The sequence below is a fragment of the Phodopus roborovskii genome, unplaced genomic scaffold (genome assembly GCF_943737965.1).
Source record: "Phodopus roborovskii unplaced genomic scaffold, PHOROB, whole genome shotgun sequence".
Lineage (NCBI taxonomy): Eukaryota > Metazoa > Chordata > Mammalia > Rodentia > Cricetidae > Phodopus > Phodopus roborovskii.
This window is the reverse complement of record NW_026126418.1, coordinates 46,004,067-46,021,757: the sequence shown is the minus strand read 5'-3', so window position 1 is coordinate 46,021,757 and position 17,691 is coordinate 46,004,067. Positions and strand designations below refer to the sequence as shown.

Genomic DNA, 17,691 nt, shown 5'->3' with positions numbered 1-17,691 from the left:
GTGGGGACACAGACATTCAGATCATAACAAATTCTATAGGAACATTCTATAGGAATATGACAAATTATGTCTATTAAGTCTAAGAATGCAAAAACCAAAACTAAACACCTGATGGACTAATGTAAAAAGAATAGCTGACCTATAAAGAAATATTTCTTTACCAGTTCATGTGTTCGTAAAAGCCTTCTGAATAGCTGAATGCAATAAGGCTATAAGATGTCCCTTGTTTAAGCCATTAACCTTTTGGAGCAGAAAAATTAAGGTTAAGAATTAATCAATCCAGCAGAGCTCCCCAGCAACTGGGTACCACAGGGTTAATGAGTAGGAGTACGGTAGGTGGGGTTACAAACCAGGAACACATGCCTTCTAAGTTTGTTTTCTGTTTAATTGCCCGTAAAACACACACTCTCTCTCTCATATAGCACAGAAGGTGAAAGCCAATGAAGTTTTCTGAGTAATGGCTTGAAATGTTTTCCTTCTGAGAAGTGGTGTTGAGTTACAGCATGCAGGGAACTGGGAGGGAATAAGCGGCAGCAGGCAGCACCATCCTAGCCCCCACCTTTTCTTGGGCTTGAAGGATGGTGGACATGGCCCTCTAAGACAAGAGGCAGTGAATTGTCTTGTTGCTGCAGCAGACTGCTCTGCCAGTCACCTGGGGCCAGTGTTTGCTATGGTTTAGCCGGGGCCAGTGAGCAGGCATAGATACTTTGCTGTGAAATGCCACGCAGGCAGAGAGTGACAGGCAGTCAGTAGGAACCATGCTTTTTCCCCTTGGATGGCTGTTTCCTGCTAGGTTCAGGAGATCGAGGGCCTGGCTCCCGCTGTTGCTGCTGTCTCAACTCTCTCTCCATTCCAGGTAAGCCGACTCAGAGGGCAAGCCTTTGTACAATGAACAAGATCCGAAAGTTTTTCCGAGGAAGTGGGCGCGTCTTGGCATTTATATTTGTAGCTTCTGTCATCTGGCTGCTCTTTGACATGGCAGCTCTCCGCCTCTCATTCAGTGAGATCAGCACTGGGGTACTCAAAGAACACATCAGGAGGAGGGAGCAGACAGGATTCAAAGTCCAGCCAAACCGAATGAAGATCCGTCACTCCAGCATCACAGGGATGAGGCTGCCCCAGAACAGGCTAGAGGACCACACACTCAAGAATGAAGAGAATATGGACCAAGTCCAGAGAAGGTGGAAAATGCAGATTTCCCTGGGAAGGGGGAAAGTTATGCCTTTGTGGCACCCTGCACATTTGCAAACCTTACCAGTGCCTCTCACCATGCAGAAGACAGTGGGGAGAGACAGCAAGCCTGAAGCCTCCTCCCAGCACATGTCAACCAAGCAAACAACAGTTTTGTCACAGAGGACCCCATCCACAGCATCAAGAGGAACTCCACTGACCACAATTCCAGTACACACAAAAACATTTGCTAAAATCCAAGAGGCCTCAAAGAATCATACTCTCAGCAGTAATGCATCAAAGACACTGAATATGACTATCATTGTCAGGACTGAGCCATCAGAGCATCAATCACAGACAGTAACAAAATTGAAGACACGCTTTGTCAGCCCACCAATTCTGGAATATGGGGAAGCCATAGCCATAAAGAAGACTGAACTAAACCACAAAACTCATAAAGTGCTACCTCTTTCTAAGTTTGTTGCTGATGCAAGTCGTTTAAACAGGCAAATGGTGAACAAAACACAGCTGAGAGGCTTGTCAGAAGATGGTGTGGCCAAAGTGGCCCCAGAGAAGAAAGTTAGTTTCTCTGAAAGTCAGATTGTGATTATAACCAAAGAGGAGGATCTGGGGACAGATACTAAAAAGGTATCTGACTCTAAAACCCTAACTGTCATTCCTAAATTACTGGGTGCAAGCCAAGGGAAACACATCCCTGGGAATCAAAGCATGACATCTTCCTCTCTACTAGCTCCACAGAGATCAGTGTCTCAAGCCAAGCTGGCTTTAGCCAGGGGACTCCATCCAGCAAGAAGCAACTTGACTTCCAAGTCCCAGACTGTGGGACACCAGCAAAGCCACACAAACACCTCTGAAAACCCTGGAAGGCACCGTGTGCTCAGAATTGATTTGACCCTTTCTCCAAGGGATCCCAATGCTCCAGGTCAATTTGGGCGCGCTGTGGTTGTTCCCCCTGGAAAGGAGAAGGAGGCAGAACGAAGATGGAGGGAAGGAAACTTCAATGTCTACCTTAGCGACTTGATTCCAGTAGACAGAGCCATTGAAGACACAAGGCCTGCAGGGTAAGACCCATTTCTTTTCTCTTTACTTGAAGCCAGCATTGTGCTGTCCTGTATAGAAATATTTATTGAAGCTTAAATTTGTGTGAATTTTGGCCATAGAGAATTAATTTGAACTACTTGCCAATAATTACTCGATGCTAGCAAAATAGTCTACCATGAACACAGAAAAATAAATCTGATGTCAGAAATGCACTGCACTCTCTTCCTACGCTCTTATTTTGGGTCCCCTCCTGAGGTTCTATTTTCTTCCACTGTGAAAAAATCTGTGTAAATGAGTAGAGGCTATGTCTTGGTAGTAAAAGCATAATTCAATTATAATAGTGACAGTGGAGTAAATTATCATGTTGGAAGTTTTCATTGTTTACAAGCTTGTCAGGGGTGTATCTGGGAAATGTTGGCATATTCACTGAAAAGACATCTCATAGTCTCATAATTCTTCCTGAAATTAAATCTTAAATATGAATAACCATGAGTAATGATGGACTAGGACAAAGGAGGAGATGACTTAATCTCAAAGCTTAAAAGTCCTTTTGTTGGTGAGAATAGCAGACCTTCGTGGACTCAGTCGCTGGGAGGCAGTAATGCTGGGAAAAGTCCATCAATAAGCAAATGCCTGTAGGAGCTTCAAGGCCATGCTAACAATATCCTACTAACAGCGTTTCTGCATTTTCAGGAGTCTACTAATTCATAGGTGAACTCCATGACCCTGAGAAAAGAGAGGGCAGGCATTGTGCCCTGACAATAGGTGAAGGCACCCACGTAGTGTTCCTTTTTTTTTTTTTTTTATTCTTTCTATTAAAAGTGTATCACCTGCCTATAGGTACTGAACTTCTATAGATTCCCAATGGACCCTGATGATCCAGCTATACAAACAATTAAACTCCTTACCTCCATCATCAGAAGGTGTATCCAGTCACAGACACAATTCAAATTCAGACTGTGACTCTCTTTGGTGCATTTGTAAGTGAGGGTACTTGTAGCCATATGTTTATTATCCATTAATTAATAATATAGCTCTGGTTGCAATTTGATTTTAAGTTCCCTAAGCAAGCCAGTCTGGAAGCTGGAATCCACAATGGCAAGATTGAGACTCTGCACATGTGTAGTACATAAACAATGGTTTTCTTTGGCTTCTTCAGGAACTGTTTTGTTTGTTTGTTTGTTTGTTTGTTTGTTTGGAACATAGGAAGTAGGGGCAAGGTTTTGAACATGGTTGTTAGAAAGAAGACAAGTACAGATGAACCTTTTCTCATGGTATCAAGAGTAAAGTCTGCACTATGATGTCAGCCACAAGAAAACAGTTCAGAGTCTTAGCCACTGACACTTAGCTATTGGCCATGTGCCACTGGACAATTTAGATGAAACACTGTGCCACTCATACTCTTCAAACTGGTGATGCATCGTAAAGAACACTGTAGCATTCCCAGAGGAGGAAAATGAGGTCCTAGGAGCTTAAATTTTCTCTGATCATTGACCTAGTTCTTTGAAGAGAAACGATTAAAATTCACATTCCCAATTCCCCTTCTTTTTCCTGTCTCTCTTGCATTATCTCCCAAAAAGGGATTCTAAAAATTATGTTAGACCAGCTATAATATGAAATCCTGTGTGTGGCAGTACTGCACACTAACTACAACTTCACACAAGTGCTGGAAAATGAAGTCTCTTTGAAGGCAGCTTTGTTCAAGAGTGCCCAGCAGATTGCTACCAGCCCAGGAAAGAATCGGTCAGGACACAGAGCACCGGCTCCAGCTACAAGTAGGAAAAATTCGGAACAGTGTGTGAGGCTAAAAGCAAGCACGGATGTTGTCACTCTGCTGATTTATTGAAGGCTCTATGGCTCCCAGAGCTTGTTAATTTATAATTTAGTTTGGAGAAGTGGAGTCCTGAAGGCCTCCCAGGAGAGCCACAATCAGACTCTGTCTTCTGCAGGAGATTGTCCCGCTGTTCCTGAAACTGACACGTGTGCTTGAGATGATGAGTCAGAGCATACATGACCAAGTCCTCTCCCTCTTGCCACACAAACCACCTTGGCTAAATATAGGTGTGTCTCCTGGAAAGCTGCCTGGCTGATGTTCTGCCCCCACCCCAATCCGATGGAGACAAGCTAGCCATAAGAAACCTACATGTGAAACCCTCCCCTCCCAAAGGATTTCTGGCCCTTTTGTGCCACGTTTCCTTAAAGGGGGATAAATGATTTTTTCTTTTCTTTTATTCAAATTTTGAGTATAAATATTTGCAAATCATGCATTCATTTGAATGTCTAGAAGAAAATACAAATGAAAAACATGTGGGTTTTTTGTGGGGCATAGGCAAGATTTGAATCAGGGGTTTGTGTGTGTGTGTGTGTGTGTGTGTGTGTGTGTGTGTTTTAACTTTGATATTTTTCTTCAGCTTTGATCATAATGTATCTGAAATAATATTTAAGGTAATAAATTTTAGTCATCTTCAGAAAATTCTTAAAAAACATAGTAAGAAAATATATGCATGTACTATGTGGGGTGCTCAAAGAGAAGTGAGGACCACTGTAACCTTTGGATTTCAGAACTTTAGTAATAGCTCTCTGATGTTCATATTTGGAAACAAAATTGCTATTATAGATTAATTAACACAGTAAGTGCCTTATCATAACTTCTGTTGAATACAGACTGAAAGAGGATTAAGAGAATAGGTTTGCAATGTTCCTTTTGACTTTATCCTCTCAGAACAGATAATGACTAGTTTCTAGTTAATGATTTAAGGCTAAATGAACTGATATGCTATGACAAGTTTGACATTAAGTAGAAGAGACAGGCAGGGTTGCCCATGAACAACTTCTACTTTAGCTTTAAAATTGGTCTCTTTTCCAAACCAACTCTTTAAGCCTTTTCCTTCCAAACCCCAGAGAGACATTTCTAACATGCTACACAGTCTCAAGCTCTTATACAAAAACAAAGGACACCTCTCTGCCACCAGCATTGCTCATACTATTTTCTTAGGGCCATCTATGTTTCTCCCTACGGTAGTAGGTATCTGGTCTGGTATACATGCTGTGTCACCCAAGGTAAGCACTCAACATAGGGGAAGCCAGTCTCATGGCACTTAAAAAGATTCTAGGTGGTGTGTGTGTGTGTGTGTGTGTGTGTGTGTGTGTGTGTGTGTGTGTGTGTGTGTGTTATAGGCTTAAAGTTGACACTGGATGTCTTCAGTTGTTCTCTGATTCATTTATTGGGTCAGGTTCGCTGGCACAACCCACAGCTTTCTGACCCAGCTTGTTCAGTCAGCTTGCCCTGGGGATTGTGTTTCTGCTTCCCCAGTGCTGAGATTACAGGCAGCCACCACTTGGTGAATGTGGGGATCTAAACTCCCCATGCTTACAGAGCTTGATCTTCTCTGCGGAGCCACCTTCCCAGCTAACAAGACTATGTCTTCTATATGTTATCCTCCTGACTATCCCCTGCTGGTTAATTAGCTGATTTCTTCATAGTCTCCCTCTGCACTCTGCTTACATAGCCTCACTATTTTCTCCCTCACATGCTAATCCAATATCACTCAAAATCCTAGTGTACCATACCTTGGCCTGGGCCATGACATAACTGTGACCACTATTGGAAAATAGTGTTGAATGGATGCAGACTTCTATTTGCTCAAGCACTTTCATTCTTTACTAACAAGAGCATCTTTTGGCCTTCTAGCTAAAGTTACAGACTTCTATAGAAAATATTTTCAACTTTACTTCATTGTTCCCTAGGATACAGCACAGAGCTGAGCATTCCAAAAACAAAGGTTTAAACAATACTGACTTTAAAAACATATTTCTCTGTAATGGGTTTTGTAAACTAATGCTATTGTTAAACAATAAGTGAATGAGAGGAATTAATTCATATGAAGTTTATAAGCCACTGTAAATTCATTGTTGCTTTCTGACTTTTTATGTTGAATATGAAGAGTATATTATCATTTGGTTTAAGGTAACTAAGTTCTGTTTTAATTAATTCATGTTTATTCATTAGCTAATTTTTGTTCTTTTAGTTTTAATTTTAATGTTCTGACTTTCAAGTGAGGGAATTGCTCTGTTTAGATATTTTTCATCAAGAAGTAAAATAGAATTTCATTTTTACCTAGAATACTTATAAAATATACCTAAAATCAAATGTTTTTTACAGTCACTTTAAACTGCCATATTCAATCTTTTAAAAGTAAAACAAACAAACCTAGTCATTTAGGTCCTTCTTCTTAGTTCTTGAAGTGTGTTTGCATTAGCACTAGTCAACATACACACACATTTCCCATACTACCCATATACATATACCACACACAAACCCCCCTACCCTCCACCACACGCATACACTCTTATGTGTTCCTAGGCCAAAGTTCTCTCTATCTAAAATAGGTCAGTTCTATTTGGGAAAGTCTTTCTCTGGCCTAAATCTATGGTTAAGATGGAACTCCAAAAATGAACTTATTTAAGAGTGCACTTCCTGAATTTGAACTTGGAAAAAAAAATACTTAAAGGAATTTTTGCTGCCAGCATTTAGTTATCAAAATACAGTAAGAGTTGGGGCTGGAGAGCCGGCTCAGCAGTTAAGAACACGTGGTACTCCTGTGGATGACCCAGGTTGAAAACTTAGCACTTGTATGGTGATTAACAACCATCTGTAACTCTGAGTCCTGGGGAACTGATGTCCTCTTTTGACCTACAGGGGCACCAGGCATACATATGGTGCATATACATATATGCAGATAAAACACTCATAGACATGAAACAAAATTTGAAAAATCTTAGTCATGATGCAAATATTATAACTTTATTCAACAGCCTACCTTAATTCTGGGTGTTCCCAAGGAACTCTGCCAAATTTTCCCATGAAGTCATTTTGCTGTTGTAGTTGAGAGTCAGGACTGTCAACCAATACCTTGGTTCCTTCCTATCCAGAAAAGAAGGGGTTTCTATTGGCACTCATGAAAGTCAAAAGCTAGCACTGGGGATTTCCTACAAACCTGCCAATATTACTGAGGGAAAAGTTTCTGGAATGTTAATATTGACTGTAGGAAGTTTAAGAAAGCTACAAGTTAGGGGAGAAGGAATAAATGCATGAGACAGGCAATAGTTGATCATCTATCCTCCCTAATCTCAAACTTCTTGACATTTATCAAGCTAAGAGAAAAGAGAAAGTTAAAGTTAAATAAAATTCAAGATTTTAGTTCATATTGGATGAATATTGGAATTGGTGTGTGGGGGGGTTGTGACTAATAGTGATTGGGAACATCATCAATAGCCTGGAGCATCTGTGAGATTTCCCAGCCAGTAAAGAACCTATCAGTGGCAAGGAAAATCGTCACCTAAAAGGCGTCATTCCAGATGTCACACCTATGGGAAAAGCACTCCATGCTGCTTCTTCAGTTGAGTATCTGTGCATACAAACATGTGCATTTGTCAGAAGACATGTGTCTATATGACAGGGCTCTGGGCTGTGTTTCACAATTAAAAAAAAAAAGTCATATGCAAAAGAAAGTAAGAGGAAATGTGTGCTTAAAAGGCAGAAGCTAGACCACATAACATAACAAAGGTTAAATATGGCTGAGAGACAATTCCAAAGTCTTCAGGTGCCCCTCTCTGTCACATTCATCTCTAAACAGAAAGAAAAATACAGAAGGGAGAAATATAAACACAGTCCAGCCATTAATTTGAAGAAAAAAAGAAAAAAAGCCACTATACAGGTCCAAATCAACACAAAACTGAGGAAGTTAAAGTGAATCAGGGTATATCGTCCTAAATGTTGCCCATGACCTAGATATACCCTTGAAAGAGCGTAATTTGTAAGTACAGGACTTTGAACCCATTTACAGCTTTCTCAGATATCTAACGCAGAGTCATAGTCAACCATCAGCCTCATTTTATCAAGCTGGATACTTCATGTAATACTTCCCTGGATCCCCCTGTACCAGAACACCATTTCCTGCTGTGCTCTCTGGCTGACCTGCTCCAAAGGAACTATACAAAGAGGGGAAGGAGTCTCCTCCCTTCCCCCCACTACAGATAAGAAAACTTAGGAAAAAAAGAAAACAGGAACGTTTAAAGGCTTTATTTGTCTTTCAAAACTAAAAGGAGCTATTTAGACTTCCCTGGGGAAAAAATCTTCATTATATCAAACTTCAGTACCTTATAAATGGGCTTGCCTTTTAAATGTGCTGTGTGTCATGTGTGAGACTTAAAATAGAGAACCGAATATTTGCAAAGTTCTTGCCACTTTAATTCTTATTTACCCTAAGAACAAGTTTTCAAGGTTGATATGGTAACCATCACCCCAGTGTTACCTACAAAGAAGTCAGATATTGACATTGCAGCAGGTAATTCAGGCAGTGGCCACTGACTTCATTTTACCCTACTCTCTTATTGTTGGTCAAGGGCCAGCACACCAGGCCAGGTAGCTGGTACCTTTTATCTGTCATGTCTGTTAATCCATTTGACCACCTCAACAGCTATGACAGACTGATAAATGTATTACATCTCCTTAACAAATGAAGAAACACAGAGAGAAAGAAGAGAGAGAGAGAGAGAATAACAAGGGTTCATAGCTAAAAAGTGATAGGTTGGACATCAATGCTTAGTCTTCTGATTTTCTCTCACTGAATAATAATTTCACTTTATCGTCCCTGGTCTCCCTGACCCCAGCTAGTCTACCTCCTTGGTTTGTCAAGGTTCTTTGTGACAGGAACTCTATCCCTTGCTCCGAAGGTATTCTTATCATATTATAGTATTATAACATAGACAGTGATGGATACATGTATGTGTATGTTACATATGCACATGCATTTTATACTAAGCACCTCCCAGAAGCACTAAGGTTAAGAACCTGCCCTGTACGCTTTACTGGTGAGAAAGTCAAAACCAACTCACAGATTTGAGATCCATAAGGATCCCCAACTTCTAATTTGAGTGCTTTTTCTATGGACTCCATAACCTCTTTCTGATCCTTATGGTCACATGACTTTTGGAGAAATTAAGACTCCTCTCGTCTTCATTCATAGTTCAGAGGTGAGAAGGCAAATGAACATTGTGTAGAAAATCCCATGAGATAATGATAATGGGTCAAGAGTCTAAGGTGACCACCTATATCCCAGAGCAGGTGTGAAGAGAGTGAGTGACTTGCTCAAGGTCACTCACAGTGGGGCAGGCAAGAATCTTGGTGCCCAGGTGTTTTACCCTCCACTAGCACTATTTCCATTCTATAACTCTGCCATCTTAATTTCCTCCTCTATCCCAACTTCACCCTGACAGCTGCCTGCTCAAAATAGACTATTGTTAAAGTGGCAAGTGTTGATGCTGGTAGGATGTAATTCTGAGCCTGAGTCCATTCCCTCTGATGACACATACTTGCCTCTGCAATTGCACCATTGCCTGGCTGAAGGTTTTAGTGAGGGGGGAGGATGGGTCCTGAGAACTCTCAATCAGGTGATTTTAGCTAAATGTCAAGGATCATTTACCCTAAAAAAGGAACAAAACACAGAGGTAAAACCCTCATATCAGTATACCCTCTTATCAGCGAGAAGCAAAGAGGCTCAAATAATTTAAAGTCTTAGGAAAGAATATAATTCCAGACAGAGCACCTCAGCTGGCCACTTGATTTTCTTGATGCTCTGGAAGATATCAGAGTGTGGAAATGAAGGCTGCTCAAGGCTCTCTTGGAGGCTGTAGTTGAATTGCAAATAGAAGTTGAAACATATTCTCCCGACCTTCTGTTCAAACCCATAAAGACTGAGATTTGACCCACATGATGTGTTTTGCCTCTGCTGGAATAAAATGAAAAATTCATAGAAAAGAGAGAATGTTATCATTCCCTCAGTGTTCTGATTTGAAGCAGTCTGTACTTGATAGGTTCTATTCAAACCAAGTCAGTGGCCAAGGACTGAGCGCAAGAAGCCAAGAAGGTGAGCCATCAGCTTTTGGAGTCTATTGATAAATGAACAGGCACTTGGTAGATTCAGATTAAAGACTGCTTGAGCCAGAGCAGAGCTTAAGTCAGAACCTGTGAGTCTAATGAGAGAGCTATTCCAAGCTCTCACACGGGCTTTTCTGAGTGATACCTGCCCAGTATTTTTATATTCATTGTCTCATCAAACCTTCATGTCTGTTTTATGATGCAAACATCTTAGTCTCTACCCTGTAAATGAATGATCTCAGGCTCTGAAGATTAAGTGGCAGGCTGATGCCCATGCCGTCGGTAGGTGCCACAGAGGACTAAGTTTAGCTCTTCACTGTCCTTCCCCATTCCAAACATTTGCCCTACCCCTGTCTTGCATCAACTCTTTCAGGGTGATAAACATCCTCATATTTGAGTCCCCCATAATCTTTAGATTACTGCACTGACCCAAACATAAACTCCCAGAGTCCTATAAGCAAAAGAGTTTGAGTAATTTTAAGCAGAGAGCAGGACCTGTAGATTCTAATTACCTACTTTATGTAATAAATTTTTTGGAATAAAATTATAAATTCTTAATATCAGAAAAGTTCACAAACTGAAATATCACGCATGTAAGTTAGATTTCTGTGGCTATTCCCTTGCCTGCAAAAGTAGCAGAGATCAAGACTCTGACAAAGCAGAAACAAAGGTTATTCACTTTCCTTGGGTCAGGGGAGAATTATTTGAAGTGTTTTTACAACCTATGAAATCTAGATGGAACTGAATGGCTATCACTACTTGTACCAGATGTTGGGAAGCAGCAGCCTGCTGACCCCACCTCCGATGATGAGCGGATGCTCATGGCCATGTCATTGCTACCTTAGGCTTTACCTGGCTGCCAGAGGACTCAGTTATGCATGTGCAGGTTTCCCTTTTAAAGCAAGGGCTCCTCCCTCTTTGGCTCCTTCTCTTTCTCTTGCTCTTTTTTTTTTTTCTCTCTCTCTCTCCTGCTTTCGGTTGGCCAACAGCTATCCCCCCTTTGTCTCCCCCCTCTCAATAAACTCCACATGGACGCTGAGTCTCGTGTTTGTGTTTCATAGGCAATAGTTGTATCAAAAGAACACCACCAGGAGCAAGTGTTACTAGTGCTGAAAGCTGTCTACTCTGACCTACTGTGCCTGCTAATGAACAACAAGGACAGTGGTTTGTTAGAATCTTGGCACATGTTTAACCTGTGTATTGATATAGAAGGTCAAGTTCCTGAATGTGTATGACCTAACGCTGGGTCACCCAAACCAGCAGTTTTATGTGATTCCGGCCATGCCCCGTTTTAAGCACAAGAAAGTCTTCTGGGTGTATATGTAGAAGAGATTTCTCCTTTGAATTCCAGAACATTCTTAGTTTTCTTACACCAATCCAGTAAAGCAAATTACCTGTTTTCCCATTGGAAACCCCAATTTCTGTTTCCTTAAAGGAGAAGGGATTGAAACAAAAGTCTAACTTAAAATTGCAAGATATTTCCAGGAGTGTACTTCTTTTTCAGATAATGAACTTATTTGTTTGTTCTACATACTATCACACAAGTTAGGATCTATAGGTTCATGGGGCTGGAGAGATGGCTGATCTTGCAGAAGACCAAGATTTAATTCTCTTCTCAGCACCCATGTGGCAGCTCACAACCACCTATAATGCTAACCCATCACCCTCTTCTGGCCTCCAAAGGCACTCCATGCATGTAGTATACATACATACTTGCAGGCAAATACCCATGCTTATAAATGAATCAATATTTTAAAAAATAGTTTAGAATCTACAGGTCCTGTGTGATGATTAAAAATTACCCAACAAAAATATAGGTTTTTGGCCCTGCATATGAAGTTACCTGTATATATTGTCATTATTGCCTTTTCTCCCCCTGTCTCAAAGGAAAATCTTCCTCTCACTCTCTTGCTTCAAGCTTTAAATTTAATCTCTACTCCATCTCTGGCCTCTCATTCATCCATTCAATATGATTTATCGAATATTTATTATGTGCAACACTCCTGGAAGTTTGTGGTAATACAGGATGGAAGCAGATTTGACATACATTCAAGAACTCTGGCATGTAGACAAGAAGGAAATAAAATTGGCAAATGGATGATATGAAGGAAATTGAGGTAGCTATAACAGAATAATAGAGCAGCTAGACTTTGACAGGACTAAGAAAGAAAATGAAGGAAAATATCATGAGGAGAGGATGAAAATCAGATGAGTATGAAATCTCTTGAGATCAGGAAAATATAGAGAATGTCTCAAAGAGACTAGACATATCTGTTGAATCAACTGACACCATAAGGTTGATCAACCTAAGGAAAGCCTGCCCCACTGATAATTTTGACAACCATTGATATTTTTTGTCAGCACTTAATTCTATCTGTACTATACCTCACATCCGTAAACATGGCTTCATCCCTCAGGAAAGGGAAAAACAGAGGCTGACTCCCTTCCACCTAGCAGCTTTCTGCTTCCTTCTTAAAAATTAGTCTACATAACCCTGTCTGTTCCTGCATCTGGCTTGTACTAACCATTGTACTCTAGCCCCACCCATTCCCTTCTCAGTGAACCACCCTCTCATCACTGCAATCTCTCCTGCTCTCCACCATGGCTTCTGAGAACAGAGACCTTGCCTTAGAGATATAAGCTCCCTTAGAAGATAAATTTCAGAATGTAATTTTGTTTCCAAAATTGTCCTTCAACTGCTGGTGATTATACTGTCGACCACATTCTTTTATGAATACCTGGAAAGCCTGCAATTGGTGTCTTTCTTTATCCTAATTCTTTCCTAAATTTGAATGTCAATATTTAATTCATGGCAAAGAATTACAATTAATATTTCATTGGATTTCTGCAAAAATGATAAACTTTAAAGAAGCTTTGAGTGTAGTTTTTTTTTAAGAAGAAAAGAAAAAATGAGAGTAAATGGCTAATTTAACATTTAAGTTGTAAGTAAACCTACCTTTGAATTAGAGGGAGAGGGAGTCCCACATTTAAAGACATATAGACATGTTGCCCCTCCCAAATAAAAGCAATTTCCTGCTTTAACTTCTTAAGGTCTTGGGGTGGGCTGATGGAAATGGCTTTTCAAAGGTGTATTTACTTCCTAATTCCCACAGTCTTCAATAATTCTTTGCATAACAAAAAAGTGAATGCTGTGTGACAAAACTGGCAATTAGTAAATACAAGGCAAAGGCTGGCAGAATTTGGCCAACCATAATAGAAAACATCTGGAATCTTTTTTCTGAGACGTTAGTAGACACAATATGAATGCTAAGGATGCCAGTGAAGGTCAGAAGAAAATGAAGCATCTACTATAGAGGACATTTCTATCACCTCTGTGAACATAATGTCATCATAAGAAGATATTTGTCAAAGTATGGGTACTGGAAGTGTTTCTCATCATGGCTTGTAGGGACTGAGCAGTAAGTAAAAGGAAACTGGGGAAGAGGTCATGTGAGTGACATAGTAGCAGGAAACTTGGCTAAATTGTGTCCTCTATCACATAAAAATGAGCTGAAGTTGGAGGTGATGAACTTGGACATTTGTTAAAGAGAGCAGCAAGCACAGCTTTGAAGTTATGCCCTGGTAACATTTTCTTTCTGCTTATAGCAAAATGTATGCCAGGATAGATAAATTAGGAGAAGCTGTGGAGCAGAAATCTCAGGTGTTAAGCAATCACACATAATTAATGTAATCCTTAAATAATAGGAATGCTTACACTTTATAGACATTTCAATACAGATGTTCTTTGTACAGAATAAGATTAATTTACGAAGTGTGTCATTTTACGTTAACATTAGCATCAGATTAAGACATCTGATTGAAATGTGTAACTTTGACTTTCTGGCACCTGAAAATATAGTAGATGTTTGTTTCAGCCCTCTAATGTTTTCTTAAGTTTAATCACATATTATGAGATACTGAGATAGCTTTATGTAAAAACCTACATCCCCACTGATTGATCAGTGACATGTGAGTCATTCTTCTGTGTCTTATTTTATTTATGACAAAGATTCTCAATTTCTATGCAAACTTTCTGAATACATTTTTCTGGGGCTGAAGGTTCTATATGTGTTTTTCCCAAGGCCTTTTGGTTATTGTGCTAACCAAAAGGAAAAGACTGAAATTATAAACTGTAGTGGCTTTGCTTGTATTTTTTCAAAACAAAACAAAACAAATCTCTGTATTATGTATATATTTAAGCAAGAATGGTTTTTAGTCCCTCTTTGTAGTTGGCAAATTAAAGTTCAAAAAGTTATGCAATTTCTCCAAGCCAGTAATTAGGGATAAGTGATATGTGACAATATGTTTATTTTATTCCCAATCCACACTCTATTAGTGTGTAAAATCATTGTAGACCAATGAAATGAAAACTACATCATTTTACATTCCTATGTATATTATAACCATGTAAATGATGTTGGGTGAGTCACTGATTGTCTCATGCTTCATTTTGTGGCATTTAAAGAAGTATGTGATAGTACTTTACACAATTGCATCTCAGGCAATTGCCATGGTATTTAATTAAATTGCATTCACAACAGTACTTTGACAACCATAAACAAAAAAAAAACAAGTGGATGTTATTTGTTTAACTATATAGCATTTGCTTTTATCTGTGTCTTGTTCATTAAATAAACAAAACTGAGCCACAGTACTTAACAGAAGCTCTGCTTCTCACAAATGGTGCATCAACTACTAGCTATTTTTACTCTAAGGATTAAAGCTTTCATGGTTACCTCTAGAGCTAGGGGAAACCAGAGTTTCAGTCCCAGATCTGGGAATTACTAACAACACAATCAAGAGCCAGTGTGTCTGTGACTTCAGCCATTCATCATACTAAAAGGCAAAGAGGTCTGAGGCTTACATTGAAATAAAGCAGAGTATTTAAGTATTTAATTACATCCATAGTTAGTTGTTATGTCCCTAAGAGGAGTTATGTTAGTAGAATGGCAGATATAATTCAGAAGGTCCCAATAGGAGCTATCCTGTAAGAGTGACACAAGCCAGACACAGAAAATGCCCCAGTGAAGCAGCATGAGCTGCAGAGCCTGTAGGAAACCTTGGCCAGGTGCAGCCCACCAAGCACCTGCTCCCTCTTAGCCTGGCTCTCATTTCCATGCCAGCAAAATGACATCAAGTGTGGCTACTCTGCAGTAGTCACAGCAAGAAACTTCCAAATACAGAAGTGGGAAAGAGTGCAATTATTTGGCTCATGTATATTATACCATAAATACATTCATATGCTGAGTGGCGTGAAGGATATCTCTTTTGGCATTTGGCAGATGGCTATTTATACAGGCGATCATAAACTACTTAGTAACACTAAATAACTCAGAATGCTCTCTTCTGCTATATAATTGAATAATGATGGCAATAGCTACCGTTCAGTGAATGCCTGTACCAGGAACTACAGTAGATGACTTCTATCCTGTTCATTGGTCTCTGAAACTCTTAGAGCACCATCACCTTGTTTGGCAGATGTAAAAACTGAGGCACAGAAAGAGTAAGCAGGTTATTATTGAGGTTAATATCTTGGTGGTAGGATTAAAGTAGAATCTATCCTCCTACAATCCCCTATCATTTTCACTGCAGTCTTGTACCTCCAAATCTGTACTACTACATTTGCAGGAGTAGCCCAAGGCTTCATGTCTGTCCCTGTTGGACATTTCAACAAATACTATTGCTGAAGTATACAAGATGATCATGATACACATATAAATTAGTGACAGATAGATATTTATGTATGTCTATTCAGATTATTTAGGGCCCTTTGCAAACTCAGTGGTCTATCTCTTGAGCTGTGCTTATATTCTGGCCCAGGTGTGCAGAGCAGCTAGTTCACAATGACCTCCCAACCACCAGCATCATCATGTGCTTTGTAGATGAGGTGTGGTCCGCTCTCCTGAGGTCTGTGCACAGTGTTCTTAACCGCTCTCCTCCACACCTCATCAAGGAGATTCTGCTGGTGGATGACTTCAGCACCAAAGGTAAGAAAACTGCCTTAGGCTATTCTTGCAAAAGTCAAGTTTGATGGAAGGCCACAGTAGTTTGGGTTTAGAGGTTTAATGTAATGAAGTTAAGTATTTGTAAATGCCAAATTATTGCTTCATGTCGAGCCATGAAAACATAAATCTAAGCACTGATAATATATTATTAACTGAGGCTTAGAGATATGACTCAGCAGTTACGAGCACCAGCTGTTCTTCCAGAGGACCTGGGTTCAAACCCCAGCACTGACAAGGCAGTGCAGAGTGTAACTATAGTTTCAGGGGAATCCAACATCCTCGTCTGGCCTCAATAGGCACTGCATGTGTGTGGTACCCAGATATACCACATACCACAAATACATCTTTAAGAATATCGCTGGTCATCCAGGGGTCTGCCGTCCTGGATGTCTCAGCCATTCCCATCGTGACTCCTCTGCCTTGTAGGGATATTTTTCAGTGATTTTTAATGCTTCTACTCTCTGAAATGGTCACTTGAGTCCAGAAGGTGATGAGCAAGTCATATTTCATGGACTATAATGAGTAAAGTCCACTTGTTAATAGAATTTTTTTCTATTGTCAATAGCCGAAGTTAAACTCCATGGAAAGCAAAGAAATGGAAGTCCCCTGGCTTCTTCTAAAGATCAAGGAAGGTCCCCTGTCCAGTTAAACATGGAGAAGTCGCATTTTCAAAGGATCAGAAAGATAGTGGTTCTAATGCAATGTGGAAGCAGAACCTTTCACAGTTTTTAGGATCCCATTGTTTGAATATTGCTCTTTACATTGCCAAATTATAATCCCTGTATAGGAAGTCTCAGAGGCCCATTGATAACCATAGTGTGAATTTCCAAATTTTCACACATTTTTTTTGAATTAGAAATATCAGCAAATGAATAGTGATGTTAAAGAACAACTGAACCTTGATCTGTAACCACAGTGATGTGTGTGCTTTCATTTGGTTCTCTTACTGCTCCACAACCATAGTGAACTCAAGCAGCAATCAGATGCCAGGAGAGAACTGAAAATGCTAATGAGTGGTCTTGATAGTAACGCAGAGATAATAACCAGCTACGGAGCAAAAAGAAACTATTGGATTGGTGAAGTCTGTTTTTAATGAGTATTTATGAACCCTGAATCTTGTACAGTTTCAGGATCTTCTTTAAGAAACCCATACACACATAACCAGGTGGTGGTGACACGCACACCTTTAACCTCAACTCTCAGGAAGCAGAGGTGGGAAAATTTCTGAATTCAAGGCCAGCCTGGTCCATAGAGTGAGTTTCAAAATAACCAGGGCTACAAAGTGAAAGCTTGTCTCCAAACAAGCAAACAAACAAAAAAGAAATGCACACACACACACACACACACACACACACAGAGAGAGAGAGAGAGAGTACAAAATGAACTATAAATATATTCCAGAAAAACCAGATGTGGTGGCACATACCTGTAATCTTAGAACCTGGGGGCAGAGGCAGGAGAATCAACAGTTCAAACTACTCAGCCTAGGCTACATAATAAAATCCAGTCTCCAAA

General features: G+C 40.0%; 1 protein-coding gene across 1 annotated transcript in view; it reads left to right on the top strand.

The window, feature by feature from the left end:
* Positions 1 to 663: 663 nt before the first annotated feature.
* The window catches only part of Galnt5 (polypeptide N-acetylgalactosaminyltransferase 5), a 39,308-nt gene continuing 22,280 nt past the window's right edge, over positions 664 to 17,691 (top strand). Inside the window, exons 1-2 of the mRNA XM_051184668.1 lie at positions 664 to 2,252; positions 15,992 to 16,158. Coding sequence (XP_051040625.1) covers positions 889 to 2,252; positions 15,992 to 16,158 — 1,531 coding nt within the window. The 5' untranslated portion in view covers positions 664 to 888. The remainder of the gene's footprint in view (positions 2,253 to 15,991; positions 16,159 to 17,691) is intronic.